Here is a 20990-nt window from a genome sequence, read left to right on the forward strand (position 1 = left end):
ACATGTAATTTCTCTAAAGAGATTACCAACCCACAATTATAGCCATAGACAGTGAAGTAAAACATGTTTTTATTTTTATTGTATTATCAAAAGATGATGCACAGATATTTTGGAGGCATAATTATTAATGAGTTATTAACTGTATTTTGAATAGAACTGATTCACTATATTTTGAGCATAGTGAATAGAACTGATTTCAATTATACATCTTACCTACAGCAAATTTTAACCTAGTTGGGTTACAATTAAATTATTCAAGCCAGAGTACTTCAACTGGAAATCAATATCTTCGCAGTGTCTTGAAAATGTGTCTGAAATTTTAGATGCTATTCGAGATAAACTGTGGCAGGATACACATGAGTAATTCACTTTCATGTCCACTGTATGCAAGCATGACAACCCACTGGATGATGTCATTCATTGGGTCGCATTCAGAGAGAAGGGAATGTCACTGTGGAAGAGATCTCTATGCTGTCATAGCCCTGTACAATGCTGCTTGAACATGATTCTACAAGGCAGCACTGTAAAGAGGCTAAAAGCATAGAGCAAATATGCGTCGGTTGCTTTTAATCTCAAAAGTATTCACCCTGCAATGCCAACTTGAGATGTCCGTTTGCAAACAAAAAGGTACGATTGATGTACAAATGGTTGATGCTTTTGGTGGTCTAGGAGGAGCGGAGGGGGTGGCTTCATGGATTTGAGAACCCAACAAGCCTGTAACGGTATATTGCGCCCCCATCTTGGACAACAGCGACCAGAGAACATGTATTCAATTAACACAAACGGTACACTGTAATGGACAACATTGTAAATGACATGTTATTTCGTAAACAGCGCAGTTTAACGATGTAACTGCATGTGATGTGCAAATTAGGTCTATTCAACGCAGGTGCAAAACAGAAAATGTTGTGATTCATATCTCCTGGTTTAAGAGCGCCCCATCGACACATGGGTATTAAGTCAGACGTAAATTATCACTCATGAATCTGTTAATTAGGCAAACGCAAGTGTGACGAAAGGAGAAAGTGACACATGAAAGAAAACGACAAGATGGGCAGCCGTACAATTGACTTGGGAATGGTATGACGAGAAATGACAGTGTCGCGCTCTAAACACAAAAATGTGTTACACAACATGTAATATTAAAAAACCTGAAACGAAGTATGTCCTTTTTCTTGAGGTTCTCTGCCATGACGAACAATAATTTCAGTCGATTTTGTCTGGAACGGTTCGGGTGCGATGCTGTACGTGATGTTCCTCAACGGTTGGTCAATGCGCAGGCTGGTTGGAAATGACTGTTTTTATTGACGTCAGCGTGTACAACGTCTTATCCTTGCAACGGCACCATCTAACGGCCTACCTGTACAGTTATTTCATATTCACAGAGGCACTAAAAACGATAGTCTCTTCACCACGTCCATCAAAATGTTCCACATGTTTCAAATGTACATGTTTTTGTTTATGAATGACCCAGGGCCTGTATTTGGTAACGTTTGTCTAAGTGGATTTCCATACACTCACACAAGTAAACTCAAAACCATTTGGGGGCAATCAGGCCTCAGACATGGATGGTATGAGCTGTACTGGACCAAAGAACAGTCACTTTCTACAACACTTCAATGAAATCTCAGGTGGGCTTTAGTGGAAGAAAGTTGAGGCCAAACAAATCAAATGTTTTGGCAAATGATAGCCAACAAAACATACTAGAGATGCACAACTTAAGGGGACAACACCAATTTCCAAAAGCAAAAAGGCTGAATATGATTTAATAAATTAATTTCAATTTATTTAAAGTCCTTCAGCAGTAGTTACATTATTTTTTTTTAACAAAAGGGCAATATGACAATCAATAAACACCTTGAAAAAAAAAAAAGATATATCCCCTCAACTCCCTGCATTACAAAACTAAACTCAAGCTCCCATCTTAGAAAGTACTCAGCTTATCACTCATGACTGAAAGTGCAGACCAGTCTCCTACACCCTGAATCAGCCTTAAAAGCACGGCCATTGAATCCAATGCAGGTTTGACCAGGTTAATGAACCACAGAAGGTTGACAATGAGAATACATCTGTATGTACATCACCATCTTGGTCTGCACAGTGAGCATAAGGTACCTACACCACAAACCACAGATTGATGGGTATTGATGTATACCATACAACTGCAGAGTCAGTGCTATATCCATTTTCTTTACAGAGAACAGTCTACCAAAAATGTAAGAAAAAATAAAATAAATGAAAACAGGGTTTATCATTTATAATTTTACATCATGTCACACCCACAACAGAACTACTATTTACACAGGCTAAGAGAGGGAGGAGGGGATTCTCTTTGTGGATGTCCATAGAGTACTTCATCTTTGGAGCCAAACATACTATCTGTCTTCTGCGAACAAGCTACTGAGAGCGCAAACATGTGACCATCCTCCTGTTTGGAGTAAGTCAGTGCAGCAACAGCGACCTGAAGAGGGATGTAGCCTACTACTGCATGTGAGAAAGGATAATGCAGCTGTATGGATAATGCTGCGTATCAGGATGATGCAGCTGTATCAGGATGATGCAGCTGTATCAGGATGATGCAGCTGTATCAGGATGATGCAGCTGTATCAGGATAATGCAGCTGTATGGATAATGCAGCTGTATGGATAATGCAGCTGTATGGATAATGCAGCGTATCAGGATGATGCAGCGTATCAGGATAATGCAGCTGTATGGATAATGCAGCTGTATGGATAATGCAGCTGTATGGATAATGCAGCTGTATGGATAATGCAGCTGTATGGATAATGCAGCGTATCAGGATGATGCAGCGTATCAGGATGATGCAGCTGTATCAGGATGATGCAGCTGTATGGATAATGCAGCTGTATGGATGATGGGAGGTGTTAAGGGAAAGACAACATTTTCAGGTAATAATTCCAATGCTTCCGAGGACTTGCATGATGACTAGGTTTATCTTACTCGAACATCAATTACTTAAATTTACTTGGTTTTCGAACATCTGTATTTGCTATTACTTTGATAGTCTTAAGTTTCTAGAAAGTTCATCATTGCAGCCTTCAAACTCTGAGCTCACTCAAATCTGGTAAATAGGTGGAAAAAAAGAAAGCCTTCTTTTCCTTCATCTATGCCATATTCATATACCATGGTATACAATCTCATCACTAAGCTCAGATACCATTACATCAATTTGTAGTCAAATTGTTTTGTGCTTGAGCTTTTGCTTTAACAATATATCATGTGAAATACCTTTTCCACATACTTCACAGCTTACTTCACAATAACTCAGAAGCTTAAAATCAGTGTTTTGTTATAAACATAAAAAGCGTACCTCCAGATGGGTTATGATTCTTCACAGCTCTATAGCATTTTGTACTATATGAGTGACTGATACCAATCATAAAGACCATTATCTGTTGAGTTGTCTTGGTATCTGCTGACTTGACAATTCATGTTGACACATGAACACAAGTCAGCTAAACCAAATAGAAAACGGTGCATTGCCAGCTTAAAACCAAATCACACCAAAACAAAGTTGTTTGAAGCTTGTGGGAGAGACTGTGCTTCCATAAATACACTGACACACCATGTATGTCTCTACTACAGCTCTTCCTTTCTATTTGAACCCCCCCTGTGACACTGCAGCACATGGCATGGTTCAGTTAAAAGAAAACTGAAAAGGACCACAATACTATTCCAGCGTGATTGCTGGCTTGGGTGTTTCAGACAGTTCTACAGTAAGACTTCTTCTGATGAGTGGGGATAAGAGGATGACTGGGAACCAAGGCGAGGGTAGATGATGCAGGGAATGGGAGGATGAGAGCAGAGGTTTGGCTTGGCTGCTATCCCTCCCCCAACCCTCTACTTCCTTCGTGCTGTGGTGGGACTTTTCTAAGAGCAGATTTTGTAGCGTTATAGGATCTCCAGATCTACGTGTCGAACTTCTGGGTTACGTTGCTGTGGAGGGAAAAAAGTGTGAGATCAGCCAATCAGACAGCTACAATTATCCTTCTGGATGAAAGCTTCACAGCATGGAGGGAGAAAGTCAACTTCTGATCATTATTCAATCTAATGTAAAAAGGTGCGCTAACCAGCGCAGAAATCATCTTTGGATACCTTTGGCACTTATTTTGGTTGTTCACAATATGTGCTTCATGTTTTGGCTACTCGCAATGTTTTTGGGACTAACTTGTTGTTATTATCAGTGACCAAAGCACTTTACTCTGTAAAGCTCTCGGAAGTCGCTTTGGATAAAAGCGTCTGCTAAATGAATAAATGTAAATGTGGATAAAGTGAATGTGTTTTTCATGAATCGTTTACATCTCACCAATCACAGCATAAGAACAATCAGGCATGATAAATGTGGCGCCTGAAAACAATCGTCATTTTAAAACCACGCCCCCATGTATTCTCAATTTAGAGGCTATGCTCTTAGAGTTAACGACATGGAGACACACAACACATCCAAGAACAGAATAGAAACTCTAAAGGCACTCTCCATAAAAGGATCCCTGCAGGCATGGAGGTCTAACAGAGCCACTGTCATTGTAGGCATTTGATGACTGTCAAAGCTTTTGTTTAAATAGGTGAATGATAAACAACTAAGCCAGTGGTTCTCAACCCTGGTCCTCAAGTACCCCCTGTCCTGCATGTTTTAGATATTTCCCTGTTCCAACACACCTGATTCAAATGAATGGTCGTTGGCAGGCTTCTGCATAACTAGATAACGACCCATTCATTTGAATCAGGTGTGTTGGAGCAGGGAAACATCTAAAACATGCAGGACAGGGGGTACTCGAGGACCAGGATTGAGAACCACTGAACTAAGCTATCACATTGCATAATGTTAACTTACCCATTGTTTTTAACTGTTTAATTTTAATAGCTTGAAATGATATCACCAGTAGCCTAGTCTAATAAGTTGGCTGAGTATCAGTAGCGAGTAGGAGTTGAGAGACTTGACATATTTGGACATAAGCGGAGGCTATGATCAAACTGCTCAATGCAGAGATTTGCATGTAAATGACGGTAAGCCCAGTTTTCTGTCATAAGTTTGTTTCGTAAATGAGGGCCACCGTGTGCAAAAGAAATGAGTGACGAACCTCTCTCAGATCAAACTTGTGAACTTAAAGTGGTAGCTCCTCCTGACCAGAGGAATCCTGTACCTTGAGTTCTTTCTCCAGACGGTCCACCTCTGCTCCCAGGGTGTCAATGATGTTCTCTCCATGCTTCAGCATGAAGCTCTCCAACTCCTCAGCGGTCTTGACCTGCTGGATCTCCTGTACACCAAACACACACACACACACACAATGGGTTTCAGACACAGGGATGAACGCGACTAAATATTATACAACGCTGCTGAGAAAATAAATCTGGTAGGGGGAAAAGCCTCACGGTGAGAATCTGTTCGATGTCCTGCTTCTCCAGGTAAGAGCGTGTCACCACTCTCCCATCAAAGTCCACCTCTGCCTTGAAGCGCACTTTACTCAGCCCCAAGTCCGTGGCCTTCACATCATGGATGGCCCTGGTCACAGAAAAAACAAAGTGTCAAAGTTGAATATCTTTAATTGACACAAGAAACTGGATTTAAGGGTGATCAAATACTGACCCGAATGGCATGTCATAAATAAAATAAGGTTTTGTCTAATAAGTTTGTAGTGGATTGAAAATAAGTTTTCGGAAAAGTCTCAAAAGAAAATAAATCCCCCCCCTAACTCTAATGATCTACATCAAGCTGCTTTGTGATGCATGATGTTCAAAGTACAGTAGACCAACATAGCTACTGTAACAAGCTTAACAGCTGTGTACTGGAATAAACCTTGTTTGAGCATCGGGAGAGATTTCCTGCCCCAGTAGCCTAGCCTGTTATACTGAAGGACATATGGACCTGACGGCAGGGTCATTCTCCAGGAACTCTGTGAGCTTCTGTACGTGCTCGGCCTGAATGGATCTCCCCAGAAGTGCCTCTGTGTTGGTGTAGATGAGGAAGGCCGACACAGCGCCCAGCAAGGTGCCCACGCCCAGCGAGCCCAAGCTGTCGTAGTAGGGGTTACCTGTGAGATGGGTATCACACGGAAGCAGAGGACGAGACTGGGTAAGATAATCATCCCACTGTGGGGCACGGATTGCAGACGGACGATGCAACATTGTTCCAGATGTTTATTTTTTATCATCCGTTTATCTGTGACAGAGGTGTGTGTGTGTATATATCTTTGTGTGTGTGTGTGTACCTGTAAGGGAGGTGAGTCCCATGCAGCTGGCGGCCATGATGACTCCAAGAACAGCAGCAGCATCTTCCAGCAGGACAACGTTAGTGCTGGGGTCTCGACTCTGCATCACTGCCCCACCAAAACCAAACAGATAGTCACCGTCTCAAAAACCAACAAACACGTACACGTATCGAACACATACCAAAAGCACCTTCATCTGAGCTGGTACGTACCATATTCATAGAAAGAAATGTCATGCTGTTGAGCACTCTTTTTTATTTCGTTGATCGCTACTAGTAGTGTTGCTGAGGAAATAAGAAACAACAAATGATTTGTTTTAAGAAATACTAGATTAAAACATGAATATTATTTTCCATTCTACTTATTAAAAGGGATGCCTAGACTTAATGGATGGTGGAAAACTATTTTGTAACCTACCTCCTTCCGACACCAAAGATCCAGCTAAAATACAGTATGCCTGAAAGATAAACAAAAGGCATCCATTAGAACTAGCAGACAGCATTACCAAACCACTGTTCCGCCAAGCACTCAACATGTGTTGATTTAAAGTGATGCAGGAAGTAGTAGAGATCAGAAAGGTGGCCACCCACCCAGAGCAGGGATTCAATTTGCTGTGGGTGCAGCAATCCCATAATGCCATGATACCAGGAGAGGCCTGCTCCCATCATAAAGATACCCACTCCACTGATGAGTGAGGCTATGTAGCGCATATTGGAGAAGCCATATCTGTCAAAATGCAAAAAGTGAGTTTAAGGATGAGATCATAGTGGGATGGAAACTAAACAGTAGACTTTACATGTGTGCGAGGGAATTCAATTAAAGTCCCATTTTAGGGTCAGTTAATTCAGTTAAGACTAAAAGTTGGATTTCAGTTTGAACGAGTCATCCATGGTGGCATGGTGCTTACGGGTGGACAGCATCAGGATTCCGGACAGACTGGCTGATTCCAAGTGCAAGAAGAGCCTGCAGGAGACATGATCCAAGCAGAATGAATCAACCCTGATCACATGCATATCACCCACAGGACACTATCAGTGATTGCTATCCATTCCAGCTCTACCTATAACAGTGTTCATGGAATATGGATGTCGCTCTGGTCCCCTGAAGGTGAGAGGGTATTGTATCTCACCTGGTTGCAGGTGTCAGCTAGGGAGTGGATGGCTTCTGAGAACATGCTGGCTGATCCAGTGTACACCCAAGCCAGAAGCTTGAAGATAAAATTCAGTCCATTGCTGAGGACAGATAAGAGGACATACCGGTCAATGTATCTCAACTTCTGGTATTGAGTTATGAGCAAAAGGAGATGTGTATTTCATTCTGATGGTATACTAATGACTGGATTCAATGGATTTTGAACATGACAAAGGATGCATCCAGCCCTGGGTAAAGACCCATGCTGTTGATGTGTAGTATATTAAGGAATTCCAAACTTCCTGCAGAACACTAAGCAGGGTGGGTGGGGGTGGGTTTGGACTGGTTGGTCCTCATGTGACCGCACATGCCTGCTAACTTGATACTTCTAATCCAATATCTTAATACTTGGCTCTCTTGTGAGAACAGACTCCAGCTCATTTAGGTTAGACTTACTCAGTGGCAAGAGTTTCATCTGCTGCAAAAAAGCAGCTTATGTACCTGGTTTTAATGTGTGACATATGTATGCAGGTCTCCCATACACCGCTTCAACTTATCTAACAGAACAGTTCAAAACAACGGATAATATACCCTGGTACTTACATGCATATTGCCACCATCACTACCTTCCCTGGTCCTTGTGAAAATGTCGCTCTCTTGCCTGATCGAGGCTGCATAGGACAAAAGACAGAAGACGGAAAGATCAAGCCTGCTACTGGTACACTGAGTCAAAGAAGTAATTTCAGCACTGTGCTATATGAGTAATATCCTTGTATAAAACAACAAGAATCCGTTCACAAAACATGCATATCCCACTTCAACTGTACACATCTTGCATTGTCCCATCACAGGTCCCTCATATGTGAGATAGGAGCGTGTGAATAAATAGGATCTTCTAGCACAAAAAGTGAAAGAATATAGAATTCCCCAACACATGCTAGAGAGGTAAGGTACTGTAAAGGTTTATTGACAGCCGGTTAGCATAACACTCAGTGGAGACGCTATGAATGACAGTCAGGTTGAATGACATTGTCATGTAGATGCAGGGATGCAAAGCTGTATGGGCTCTGTAACCTCAAATGGGGGCAGAGGTCATGTGAGGATTCTGGGTAACAGCACAACGAAAGACAATCATCTTTCATGCTGTCCAGCTGGCAATAATTGATTTGCTTAGGACTGAATTGATTGAAACATGAAACATGATGTTAGATAAAATGTGGTGAATAGCCTTCATCCTACACAAAACAAGATGTTAACAGGAGAGAAATGAACTATGAAGTGTGTTTGTTTCTAAAAGGAATGATCATCTTTAGGCACATGATTAAGCTCACCTTTGTGTTACCCCAGAAATCTTTGTATTCTTTCAACAGTTGCTGATTCCGGAAAATATCTAGAGAATGAAAGTAAAAAGGTTAAGAAGTGCTCATTTTAGGCAATCAGTTCAAGGCAGTGTCTTAGTTTAAGCCTGTGGATGTCAGTTAACTTGAAAACTCCCTGTTACCGATCAGGTTTCTGTGAAAGCAGGGGAGGAACATTTTCAGCTAGGGTATATCAATGCATCTCCACACCTATTTCATGAGTCAGACTGTGCGTCTAAAAAAAAACCACACAAAAGCATGTAAACATAGCATACGCCCACATATATAATCCCTTAGCATGTCATGTTTTCAACAGCCACTGATTGAACTTGCAGGCTTGGGGATACTTACTTTCTTCGTACTCTCTCTCCACCTCTTTCCTGAGCTTCCTCTCTCTGTCAAGGGCTTCTGGACTTCCCCACACATCCAGAGCTCTGGAAGTCAGACACATGTCTACCTCAGAACAAGGAGATCGTCGGACCATTGAATAATATTTAATGTACCATCACTCTGACAAGAACTGGTTCAATAAACGTGTTCAGAGACACACGGCCAGAAACGTCTTTTAAAAGCGAAGGGGAGAAGAATGTACTGACTTGGCCTCAACGTCTGACCGCAAGAAAACAGTGAAAGCCTCTGTGTCATCATGGGGGCTGCGCCTGCGGATCTTTCTGAGCTGCTCCAGGTCACTGAAGTCACATCAGACAGAGGAGGGGACAGTCATTTAAGGAAAAGACGAGAGACACGGGGGCCTGATAGAACTCAATGCTGCATACATGGAGAAGTTACAACCATTCTAGCCAGTCTTAATGTTATAATCACAGCAGTGTGTTCACTCATTAGCCCTGAGGAAACAGTGCAGAGGTTGTGTGCAGGGTGCAACGTGTATTATGACCATCTTGGTTAGGAAAACATACGCATTCAACCATTTTCAACAAAGCACAAACATTGAGAAATACAGTGCTAACCCAATGTATAGTTCATTACAGATGCATACACCATTTACCTTGGTTTGAGACAGAACTCATTCATGGCTCGGACTGCAGTGATAAAGTTGTTCTGAGTGTACTTAGATCCATAATCCCTCTTCTTAAGAACAGCCCGCACTGATAACATACAGCAGGGCGTATAATAAGTTGAAGTCATATAGAAAAACAAATACAGTCCTTCAATGCAACATAGAGCCAAGAAATATGAAGTACAGGTATGGTTCAGAGTTACCTTTCACTTGAATGGTCTCTGCTTTAGTCAGCCTGAGAGGTGCCCCTGAGAATTAATTAGATTAACCATCAGTCTTACTGCCTTTTTACAAAGGCCAACATCATAACTGATCATAACTGAAAACAGTTAAGACAGTCATGCTGATGGCCCACTTACCAGAACAAGTAAATGCTATTTGATAGATAAGGATGGGCCATTGGTAAGGGGGCACATACGAAAACAGCAGCATTACCATCAAAACTTACTGAAACAAAGTCTCTAGTCAAATTAACTTTTTACAGTCTTGTGTTCAGTCAAAATTTAGCAGGAACACAAGCAGGAACTTGTCGGTTACCTGTTGCATCTAAAGAGGGCTGTGCTGCCCCAGCCAACACCTTCTCTGCAGTAGGAGGACTATCTGGACCTGGTGGTGATGGTGGTCCGTCTTTACTACTGCCGGAGGTAGAGTAGTACTGTACGTGGCCCAAAGTGAGAGAAGCTACACGATAGTCTGGAAGGCTCAACCACAGACTGTGTATCCCTCCATTCTGCCAGCCTACAAATGCATCAGGGTTATGATCATGCTGTCTTCTCCAAATGACGTTCTTGACACACATTATGTTGCTAGCACCAAGCACAAGATCTCAAACACCACCAACCAAAATTGGGCCTTTAAGGTGCAAGACTCACCGTAGCATGGTCGGGCAACCCAGGGTGGTCGTTGTGACAGGGGGGATCTGTGATGCAGGTATACCCTGCAGAACACTTGCCATGGTCTCTGAGAGAGGCCGGGGAACATCCTCGCACTGGCGGGGCTTAGTAGAGCAATGCTGGAACTTGCTGTATTATTGTCAAAAGGAAGCAACTTTAGTGTATTAGTTAGTTAGTTTGTCAGTCACTGGAGTCTGTGCGTCCCATCCTCTACTTGGCAGTGGTACTTTGCAACACTTAACATCCTTAACCTGCCAAGAGTGACCAAACAAGCTAACAAACATAAGCCTTTAAACGCTCGACACATTCAGTGGTCACAATCAACTGGCAGCTACATTGTATTCACAATACATTATTAAGTGTTGGTGGTTATCTAGCTTGAAAGTCTGTTGGCTGACGAGCCGGCTACTCGCAACATCACTAAACTGAAACCTCCAACTGAGGCCATCAGGCATCAGGATTGGAGACGAGCTCCAGCTAGTTTAGCTACATTGGTTAGCTATCAAGCTAGCTAGCTAGACAGTTATACCGACTTTCTATTTAGGTAAGCAAATCAGGCATGAGTAGTCCATAGACCTGGCCATTTAACACGACATTTAATAGTTACAGATACCTTTCTAATGTGACGTTTGCTCGGCATACCTCAGTCCATTTCAAGTTCTGTCAATCCGCTTGCTAACCACTGCTACCATCACTGACAAACATGAAGTGACGCTACTCTCGTGAGAATCTGGACCAGCGTATGTTCAAGCTACCTCGTATCGCGATCATAAACGCCATGCAAATGAAGGTCACATATCATCCAATTAAAACATATTCCGATCCGTCTACTGCAAAAAACAAATCAATAAAGGTAAAGCCTTGAGTGTTTGTGTTAAGAGGCATACGTAGATGGAATTTTTTACACGTCTAATGTACAAGTAATGCTATTTACTTGTTACATTGTTGTATTACCTTGCAGAACATACTGTACGCCACAACCCTAACAAGTCTGTCTTGCCATTAATAAGTTAGCACACATTTAATAAATATATTAAAAAGAGATTACAATGCAATACTTGAGAAAAAAAATCTGGTTTATTAAATTAATACAATACAGTTGTGATAAAGCAGTAGCTGTAGTAATAGGTGGAGGTGTTCATTGAAGACTTATGATTGTGGTGACATACACTAGGATAGAGAGATCTTAACACCCTACGCAATGACTTGACAACAATGATGATAGATCCTTCACTTCCATTTCACAATCAATCGAAAATAAACTAGCATCATTGATTAATGAATAAGCCCTGCTTTCACGCCCACAGTACAGTTAAAGAAAGCAGTTGCTCAATTGGTCCATATAGGTTATTGTTTAGAAATGAGTCAAAAACACAGAGCACAACAAACATCACTTGAATGAGAGAAAATGGAAGTACAGAGCTTCTCCTTGTACAATGATTCGTCAAGCCGTTGTCATGGGAAGAGGTCAGGTCCCTCTGTCCTGGTATGATGATCGGTACTGGTGCCAGAGGAAGAATGTCAGTAGTGAACATCAGGCTAACGCATCGTCACCAGCTCCTCAGAAGAGGTGGGGTGAATTGCAATAGTCTTGTCAAAATCGGCTTTGGTAGCACCCATCTTCATGGCAACTGCAAAGCCCTGCAGCATCTCGTCACAGCCCATGCCCTGCATATGAAGGCCAACCACCTGGAGAAGAAAGAAAGATGTTACAGATAACACACACCGCAGAGCTGCAGAGGCATCTGGTCAAGCCAAGAAGCCAAGGGGGATTCAGACAAGACAAGTATCAGACAAGCATCTGATTCATATAATCGTTCCTGTAACAGTCCCTTCCTACCTTCTCCTCCTTGCCCTCACACACCAGTTTCATGACACACTGTGTCTTTCTGGTGGTGACTGCATGGTACATGGGGGTGAATGAGGTTGTGTATGTCTTTATATTTTCTTTTCCTCTGATTTTAACAGCTTCCTCTGTAATATGCAAGACCAAAAGTAAGAACACCACCTTACATTGCAGAAATTCAAGAGACTGTGGTACAATGTGGAGAAACACTGCGAGCACACTGTTAACAATACAAAATATTTAATACTGTAATCACTAAACTGTAACTCTTCATATAATCTTCCCAACTCAGAGGGGGACAATTTTGTCTAAGCCACTACCCACCTGAAGCCATTTTTGGTAAGGGCGCACTCACCTTCCGTGAGTCCCACCGTGCCGATGGGTGGGTGGCTGAACACTACCGTCGGAATGTTGGAGTAGTCCACCTTAGATTCTGTCTGTCCCTCAAACAGTCTGTGTGCCAGCTTCCTGCCCGCAGCAATGGCCACTGCCCGCATGCAACACGACAAACACAGCACATCAGAAACAGTTTAAAGGTCCTGAGATGTTTTCTAGAAGAACCAGTATAGACGATACTAGATGGCTGGCAGCATACCAGGTGTTAGGAGGGCTTTGCCACACACATCTCCCACAGCGTAGATGCCCTGGCGGTTGGTGTTCTGGTACTCGTCCACCACAATGTGGCCCTTTTCGTCTATATCCACACCCTGCCACACACAACAGACAACTGATCTTCACAAAGGCATTCACAAGGCATTCTGTTTTATAGCACTTTTTGTACTGTCAAAAGGCGGAAAAGGGGAAGTGCAGATTACGGAAGTGAGGTTAATATAGTGCACTTGCAATGGAAGTCACAGTGGTCTAAACACTTTTGAAATGGGTTGTAAAGCTTAATGCAGAGCACTGTCTGACATAGTAGACATAGACAAGAGTGGCAGACTGATCCCCACCATCTGGCTAAGGTTAAGCCCAGCAGTGTTGGGCTCTCGACCAATGGCCCATAGCAAACAGTCCACTTCCTGGATGGTTCCAAGCTTTTCCTCATCGTTCTTCTTCTCTGGATCTTTGGTGACAAGTGTAACCTCCAGACCCTTGTCTGTTTTACTCACAGACTTCACCTATGGGTAGAAAATGAATTCAAGATATGAAGTACCAAATCTTGCATGAACATCATTTGAAAATGTAATATGTATGTGTGTATATTCTCTCTCTCTATATATATATAGTGGCCCTTGACATCATGGCAAAACAAAGGTTTTACCTGAGTATTCTTCCACAACTCTAAGCCAGAGTTCTGCAATTCTTTAGTGCAATTAGAGCTTATCACAGAGTCAAAGTTCCGCAACACCTACAGGGAAAAAAAGGGGAAGAGGGTAAGAAAAGTAATTCTTTGGGACAGAAGATTGTCAGAAGGAAAGGAAGACCCTATATTCCACCATCTCTCTGAAATGCTCTTTACCGCTGTTTGTCGACAAATGACGGATGTTTTGGAGCCCAGCGTGGAAAGGATGCCTGCCATTTCCACAGCAATATATCCCGCCCCCACAATGACACTGCGCCTGTTGGAAACCAGATAGGAACACTCTGAACACAGATTCATGGCTCACAAACATGATATACCAGTAATAATATTAATAATTCATTTAGCAGACACTTTTATCCAAAGCAACATAGATGCAGAGGGTAATCTGAATCTATCACCTCCTGATTTGCAATGATATACTGGGATTTGACAAAATCTTACTTAGGAAGGCTTTCAATTTCAAAAAAGCCATCACTGGTGATACCAAGACTTGCCCCTGAAAAATCAACACAATTGAGTGAAAAGGGAACAAATGACTGTAACAAATATATCTCATATACTGCATATCTTCAGTAAAGCACAGGCATATAACAATACTGTTTTTGTCCTTTACCTGGAACTTCCTTGTCACTCAAGACAGAAGGGCGCCCTCCAGTGGCTATGAGGATGTGAGGAGCTGTGTATTTCTTCCCATTAACTTCCACAGTAGGTTCAGGGTCATCAGTGAACCTGGCATGACCCTGAATTGTCTCAATTTTTGCCTGTAGGGAGGCAACAGCCAACATTATTTTACCAATGCCAAAAATCTTAATTGAACTTAAGAACAGTTACATTGCATAAGTTAACACATGGCAATGATGATGGTTGATATGTGTATGTGACTTAGAGTACACAATATGAAAACCAGAATGAGTGGGTAGAAATTGTTTTGGTCTTACCTTGTCAAGGTTGCTGCGATAAATATGATTCAGCCTATTAATGTATGCGTCCCTTTTAGCCTTTATAGTTCTGCACAAACACACAATATACTATAGAATCAGAAGACAGCACATACAGGACAAATTTACAACAATATGACTACACCAATAACATCCTACAACTACTAAACATGACACACTTATTTGCATTATGTTAACATTTATTTTAAGATCGCACTAGTATGAATCTGATTTGTGTGTTTCTCATTTGCTTCTAGCCAAAAGCAGGCAAATAACTTAAGAGCATGAGTGTGCTTGTCAGTCAGAGCACATGGACAATGGTTTTCCGGTTTTAACCACTCCTTAACTTTATCATAAACAGTGACCAGAGTTAGCTGTTTTTAGGTGTGAAGCCGTGCTAGAAGTGAAGCAATAGAGCTATGTGTAAGTGGAGAAGGGGTATTAAAAGACAATGGCTACTGTTGCTCAAAGCACACCTCATTTGTGACACAATAGACTCTTGCAACAGACTGAACTAAAACATTTCCTGGCTTGTGCATACAAGATACACTATATATCAAGGAAGAATGGAATGCATGTATGAAACACGAGTGTACACACTCTAAAAGGTTTACTCACTCCCAGCTGAAATGAGCATGTCCACCTTCAAACCCGTAGTCAGCATGATCATGCAAATACTCTGCGTGGACTGCAGCGTTCCACATAACCTGATGAAGGGGTGACAAGTCTCGAGTTCAAGATGTTCAGTCCTTTAACAAGGACCTTCTATATTTGTTTGGCATTTTAATAAAGCTCAGTTTTACATTATATTCACTGAAATGATGCACTCTATATAAAAACATGTTAAAGTATCAAAAAAGAAAAATTCAATAGGCTATTCTCTAATCAACGCCATAGTCATTTCAAGCAGCACAGTTACTAGTAGGACACAAAGAAAATACCTTCTTTGGTACACAACCAACATTGACCTGAGAAAGAAAATGACATAATCAGAACAAAAGATGGCAAACATGATATTTAACCTTTAAAATAGACTAGAAAAAAATGTAGTGCTTAAGTCACACTGGATTTCTGGGTACGCATCAATGGAACAAACTTTTATTTTTTATTTTTTACATCATCTACTTCTCAAAAATGGTTCAGCAAACAAGGTGAGGAACCAAAGAAACAGGCTTAACAGTTTGATTTTGTGCAACACAGGATCAGGCTCTTAAAAGTATGTATATTGTTTGGGAAATATATAGTTACATTTTACATTGTAACTATAAGCTGATATCACATCTGAAGTATATAAATGGACTGGCCTGCAAATATTACCCTGGACAATGCCAGTTTTCCATCCCACTGCTACCTGTTACAAAAATATGATGTGCCAGGAGAATACTTGAGCGCTGGATACGTGCCCATTTCTTTTAACCACAACATTGCGCACAATTTTAAAAAATACATTCTACAAAAAGAGGATGATCTCGAGGCTTCCCAATGAACTCGCTGTGATCCACACGTGACGGGACATACAGTAGACACTATGCAATGCCATTCCATTGCAGCTATTGTATTTGTAACTCTCAGATACTACAGGCTAAAACCAGGATAACTCTTTACTCACGCAGGTACCTCCGAGTTTGTGACTCTCGATGACGGCCGTGGTTGCTCCGAGCTCCGCTGCCCTCCGCGCACCCGCCAACCCTCCAGATCCACCACCTATCACGAGAAAATCGAATCGGGTTGCTGAGTCTGAGGCCATGCTTCGACGAATAACTTTATGTCTGAAAGAAGGTGAAAGAGATCGCCGAAGAATCAAAAGCAGATCTTGAGTCCGGGTAATCTGTTTTATTATTGCCATAACCAGGAAGCCCACACCCCACCGGACGCTGTGTAGGCGAATGGGAGGGTCATTCCCCCAAAGTGAAAGCTAGTGCTTAGTCATTGTGAATTGCAACAATGGTCTGTATATCCCAGAAACAATTTTGACTATTAGTCACGGTGATGCACACCCATAGGCGACAGTCAATTGCAAAAACTAACACAATAATTTAATAGCTCTAAGTATTAGTGCTAATTGCAAATACAACTATGAAACAGACATGTTTGAATTAATACTCATTAAGCATTACATTTGCTAACAATCCAATATTTTCCACAACCTTCCTGTTGCTTGTAACTAGTGTTCGTAGCTACTCAGTAACTCACCTGGTCGCTTTTAGTGCACACGATACAAACAGTCTACACATTCCGACTGGCAGCAGGAAGGTTTGCAATAAATTAATATTTTTAACAAAAAAAAATATTATTTTCTGTTCATTTAATCTTTTGACGAAGCAAGGGGGCTAGCCGTTACTGTTTGATACTTTAGAAATGGGGCATTTACCGTGCTTGCTAGCCGCTACATATCTGATCGATCTTAAACTTCCTGCACCGTTAACTTGTAACCCCTTTCAAAATAAAAGCTTTAATTTCAAAAAGGCTCCGTTATTATTTTACTGGAATGGTTGGTGTTTTATTACAATCAATAGCTAGACAGTAATATTTTACGTGCTATCAACGGTGTGCACCAGATCATGACCAGCTCATGACAATCAACGTTATATTTAGTATTCTTGCTTTGATCAACTGGAAGGTTACGCTCACATTCGGACCTTGCGTTTGAATTTTAAAATGTCGCAGCGTCCAACCTTCTCGGGCTAACATAGCTAGCTGGGCTAGCCTTAGAAATTTACACCAGCCGTAAATCTTAACAGTGCCTGTTCCTGATAGCGAATGCGACTGGTGTCAACCGACGTGTAGCCCATCTTAATAGCTGGCTACAAGGGTTGATTCAGATACCGAGCTAGTATAGCGAACACCTATCAGGGTTGAGTCGGTTCGACATATTTAGTCTAATAACTCGGTTGTCGAACTGGAATCCCAATGAGTCGACTGCGACCCAGTTGGACTGAAGGCTAGCTTTAACTTGCTGTTTCAATGCGGTCAAAAGACACAGCAAAGAGGTTTGTAGCTTTTTATTTTAGTTAAGACAAACATTTGAAATTGTATACGATTAGTTAGATAAACAGCATGGCTAGAGCAGTTAGCTGGGGCTATTTTTAAAGCAAGCATATATAGCCTATCACGGTGCGTTGGGTAGCAGCAAGCAAACATTTGCAGACTAGAAAATGGCATAGCTAGGCACTGGTTTGTCGGCCACACAGCAACTAAACAGCGGTCATGCAAACTAAGCACGGCTGAAGTCGAGCCTAGGCCCTGTCTCGCTGGCTAATCATTAAACCTAAAACATTAGACTAGGCTATACGTCATGCACACTACTATAGTAGATTTTAACTGAATGAGTAAAAACACGACGTCGCATATTGCTAGCTAAACAGTAGCCTAGCTATATAGCTAGACTAGCTAGCTAGCTTTGTCGATTTGTTATTGTTTACACCCAAATGTTATCTCCACCATGTATACTCAGTAAACGTTACATTTATTTGTTGTTAATTGGAAGGTTGGAAACTGCAAGGTGTACAATATGACAATAATCATAGCTTCCGTTTCCATGCTCTTCTGTTTATGCCCTTACAGGCCGAAAGAAGACACAACCGTATTTCTGATCAAGGGAACGACAATGATGGGATGTGCATTCAAATACAACGACATCATTATTGTATAGCCAACGTTGACATTGGATGATACTTTGGCGGGGAAACGTATTGTTTTTAGTAGAATATTTTTTTTAATATGGAGTTTGCTAATAGACTTGGCCCATCGAAGGACCTCAAGAGCCATATGGCAAAAATGAGATTTTATTGCTTTTACTGTAATCACCTTTCGTACAGCAATTCAGACCTCAGCCAACATCTAGTACAGAAGCATTCAATATTCCCATTCAAATGTCAACTCTGTGACTATGGAGCTTTGAAAAAAGACAGTATTATGCAGCATGTGAGGCAAATACACACTCCGTCAATGAATGTTACCCCATTGAAGCTAGACAAACGGAACGTTTCTGTTTCCAACACACCACCGATATTAAGCAGTACTTCAACATCAGTGAGCCCATTTGCTGGGACCACAGCATCATGCTCCAAGCCATTTGTGGCAAGATTTGACAAAGCTGGACATTTAAGTGAAACGGTGAGGGTAAACTCATCACCCAAAGTGCAAACAGGACTGTTGGCGCCATTGCGTGAGCAATTGGAAAAGAACCAACCATTAACCGTTTCCGTCCCTAATGAAGTGACCATCCCAGCCGGCTGCTTTGTTGAGCTTATTGAGGTGAAAACAGTCAATGGGAAGAAGGAACTGAAGCTAAGACGTGTCCCACAAGCGCCAAGTGGGTCTCTGGCAAAGGCTAGTAAATGCGCAACTTCAAAAAATGCAGCAACGGTTAAATCATCATTAGTGTCCAACACCACCCTAAACAGAAAATGTCCAGGGAGTGATGGAACATGTGCAGCTAACCATCTGACCTTAAAGCGAAAGAATTTGGAACAACCGCATGCCCCCAGGAATGCTTCAGATTTAGGGAAGCAGTCCACTCATTTTCAGACACCAAATCCATCCCAGGGCATTAACTCATCAGAGATAAAAGAGGAAATGGTGAAAGAAGAGGACTTAGTTTTGTGTCCCAAAATGCAACACTTGACTCCTGTCAAAAGTGTAAGTCCATCCTTAAACTTCAAGTTGGAAACTAATCATCAAACAGAATCATCAAATATGAACTTCCCAACTGATCCTCCTCCCAACAATCAACTAAAGGAGGAAAAGAATATTTCTTTTTCTGAATCACTGTTGAAAGAAACAGTTTCAGAAGAGAACCTACTTGAAGACAAAATTACGGGACAAGAAGCATTTCCAGTTATCTCGTGCGTGTTTTCCCTGAGTCGGCAATCAGAAGACCTTCAAGGTTGCTCGCAACCCATGTGGATGGCTTTACAGAAAATTGCCATGGGAAATTCAAGTTTGCCGTCTCTCAAGACATCGCTGATTCAAGAAAAGCAGACACTGGCTTTGGTCACAACACAAAAAGAGGACATGAAGACTGGGAACAATGACAACAATGGATATATCAAAGATGTGCCCCCTGTTCATGACCAGAATATATTGGCCAAGGCAGGGGAGCGGGCTGACCACGTACAGTCAGAAAAGACTGAGGAACTTTCTAAACACATGGAAACACAAACTTTGAATTATTTGTGTGTCAAGGACGAACAAAGTGTAAAGGCTGGAGGTCTTTCAGTGTCATTCCCGCAATGTACCACCAACAAGCACGACACCTGTCCCAGATTGTCTTCATACCTTACAATATCATTGAAAAGGATTAGGTTGAATGACGATAAGACAACAAATCAATCTTTAAGCAGGAAGCAACTCCACCTCAGACTAGAAAAGAGAAAAAAACAATGGAAGGTGTCCAGCATACGGAGGCTGACACACAGACTAGATACGTCTGGAAACTTTATTAGCCTTAAGGTTGACCAACTGGTGAAGCATCCAGCTCAAAACCAACCTGTGGTGGTGCTCAACCATCCTCATCCACAAGCTCTGAGGAAGAAGACGGAAACCGAGAGGGTGAATGGCACCTCAGACTCTAAGGTTATTCCAACGTGCCACATCTTGAAGATGAAGTTGAACAAAGTCATGGGACAGAAGTACGAGGTGATGGGATGTACTGTAAGGGTTTATCCATAAGAGCAAGGGGGCATAATGGGCAAAATGCTAATACTAAAACCACTTAGAAAAATTACAGGATTGTATAGTAATTGTATACAAGTACTGTGTATCTTGAAACTGAGTCATGTTTAACTACATTGAATTAAGTGTTGCTATCAAACTGCCAGTCTGAAGAACAAAGCCGTAACTCATGTTATCATATATATTGCCAGATGTTCATGTTTCATCATTACCGTCTCTTACTAGTATTTTATGGAAACCTTTTCTTTTAGAATTACTTTCAGGACTAAAACAAAAAGTATTTTACGAATGTGGTATTTGGAGGATTGAATTTCTCACCAGTAGCCTACCACCATAATACCTTTCTGTTCGAGTGATGACTGATTCTTTGTCTGTAGTTTTACAGAAAACAAATTACATAGTTTTTTTTTCTTCTTCTAAATATTGTAGCCACATTTATTGAATGCATTCTACTGACATTTCCAGATTTGAAAGAAAAAACATTCTCAGATTTTTATTCTGTACATAGATTTACATCCATTGTAAGGACATGATCAGCATGCTTAGCTATATTTGTGATCCGTATTGTCATTTTAAATAAAGTTTTTTTTATTAAAG

General features: G+C 41.5%; 3 protein-coding genes across 8 annotated transcripts; 1 reads left to right on the plus strand and 2 right to left on the minus strand.

Moving 5' to 3' along the window:
* Positions 1–1764: 1764 nt before the first annotated feature.
* On the minus strand, positions 1765–11345 carry slc30a9 (solute carrier family 30 member 9). 3 transcript variants are annotated; one of them, XM_084692213.1, is made up of 19 exons: positions 11273–11345; positions 10610–10759; positions 10275–10475; positions 9941–9985; positions 9726–9825; positions 9316–9408; positions 9071–9153; positions 8693–8751; positions 7965–8032; positions 7360–7462; positions 7138–7193; positions 6821–6956; positions 6648–6687; positions 6443–6514; positions 6231–6338; positions 5888–6053; positions 5395–5524; positions 5166–5279; positions 1765–3957 (listed from the first exon to the last, which is right to left on the minus strand). In XM_084692213.1, exons 2-19 carry the CDS (start codon positions 10716–10718, stop codon positions 3913–3915), a joined length of 1728 nt encoding a protein of 575 aa, XP_084548339.1. In that variant the 5' UTR covers positions 10719–10759; positions 11273–11345; the 3' UTR covers positions 1765–3912. The 3 variants fall into 3 exon arrangements, with proteins under 3 accessions (XP_084548339.1, XP_084548338.1, XP_084548340.1); XM_084692212.1 differs by having other exon boundaries at positions 11244–11339; XM_084692214.1 differs by lacking the exons at positions 1765–3957; positions 5166–5279 and having other exon boundaries at positions 5391–5524; positions 5819–6053; positions 11244–11339.
* Positions 11346–11688: 343 nt separating this feature from the next.
* Positions 11689–17101, minus strand: gsr (glutathione reductase). 4 transcript variants are annotated; one of them, XM_084692217.1, is made up of 14 exons: positions 16911–17101; positions 16327–16486; positions 15659–15685; positions 15336–15424; positions 14718–14787; positions 14393–14540; positions 14221–14275; positions 13936–14035; positions 13738–13824; positions 13427–13594; positions 13072–13183; positions 12832–12963; positions 12471–12604; positions 11689–12319 (listed from the first exon to the last, which is right to left on the minus strand). In XM_084692217.1, exons 1-14 carry the CDS (start codon positions 16949–16951, stop codon positions 12170–12172), a joined length of 1473 nt encoding a protein of 490 aa, XP_084548343.1. In that variant the 5' UTR covers positions 16952–17101; the 3' UTR covers positions 11689–12169. The 4 variants fall into 4 exon arrangements, with proteins under 4 accessions (XP_084548343.1, XP_084548345.1, XP_084548344.1 ...); XM_084692219.1 differs by having other exon boundaries at positions 16335–16421; positions 16911–17048; XM_084692218.1 differs by having other exon boundaries at positions 16327–16421; positions 16911–17048.
* An 85-nt stretch (positions 17102–17186) lies between these two features.
* Positions 17187–20989, plus strand: znf518b (zinc finger protein 518B). The gene is made up of 2 exons (XM_084692215.1): positions 17187–17707; positions 18282–20989. The coding sequence occupies exon 2, from the start codon at positions 18438–18440 to the stop codon at positions 20388–20390; it is 1953 nt and encodes a 650-aa protein (XP_084548341.1). The 5' UTR covers positions 17187–17707; positions 18282–18437; the 3' UTR covers positions 20391–20989.
* Position 20990: the final 1 nt, after the last annotated feature.

The sequence above is a fragment of the Hypomesus nipponensis genome, chromosome 1 (assembly GCF_054491055.1).
Source record: "Hypomesus nipponensis isolate SF chromosome 1, ASM5449105v1, whole genome shotgun sequence".
Classification (NCBI taxonomy): domain Eukaryota; kingdom Metazoa; phylum Chordata; class Actinopteri; order Osmeriformes; family Osmeridae; genus Hypomesus; species Hypomesus nipponensis.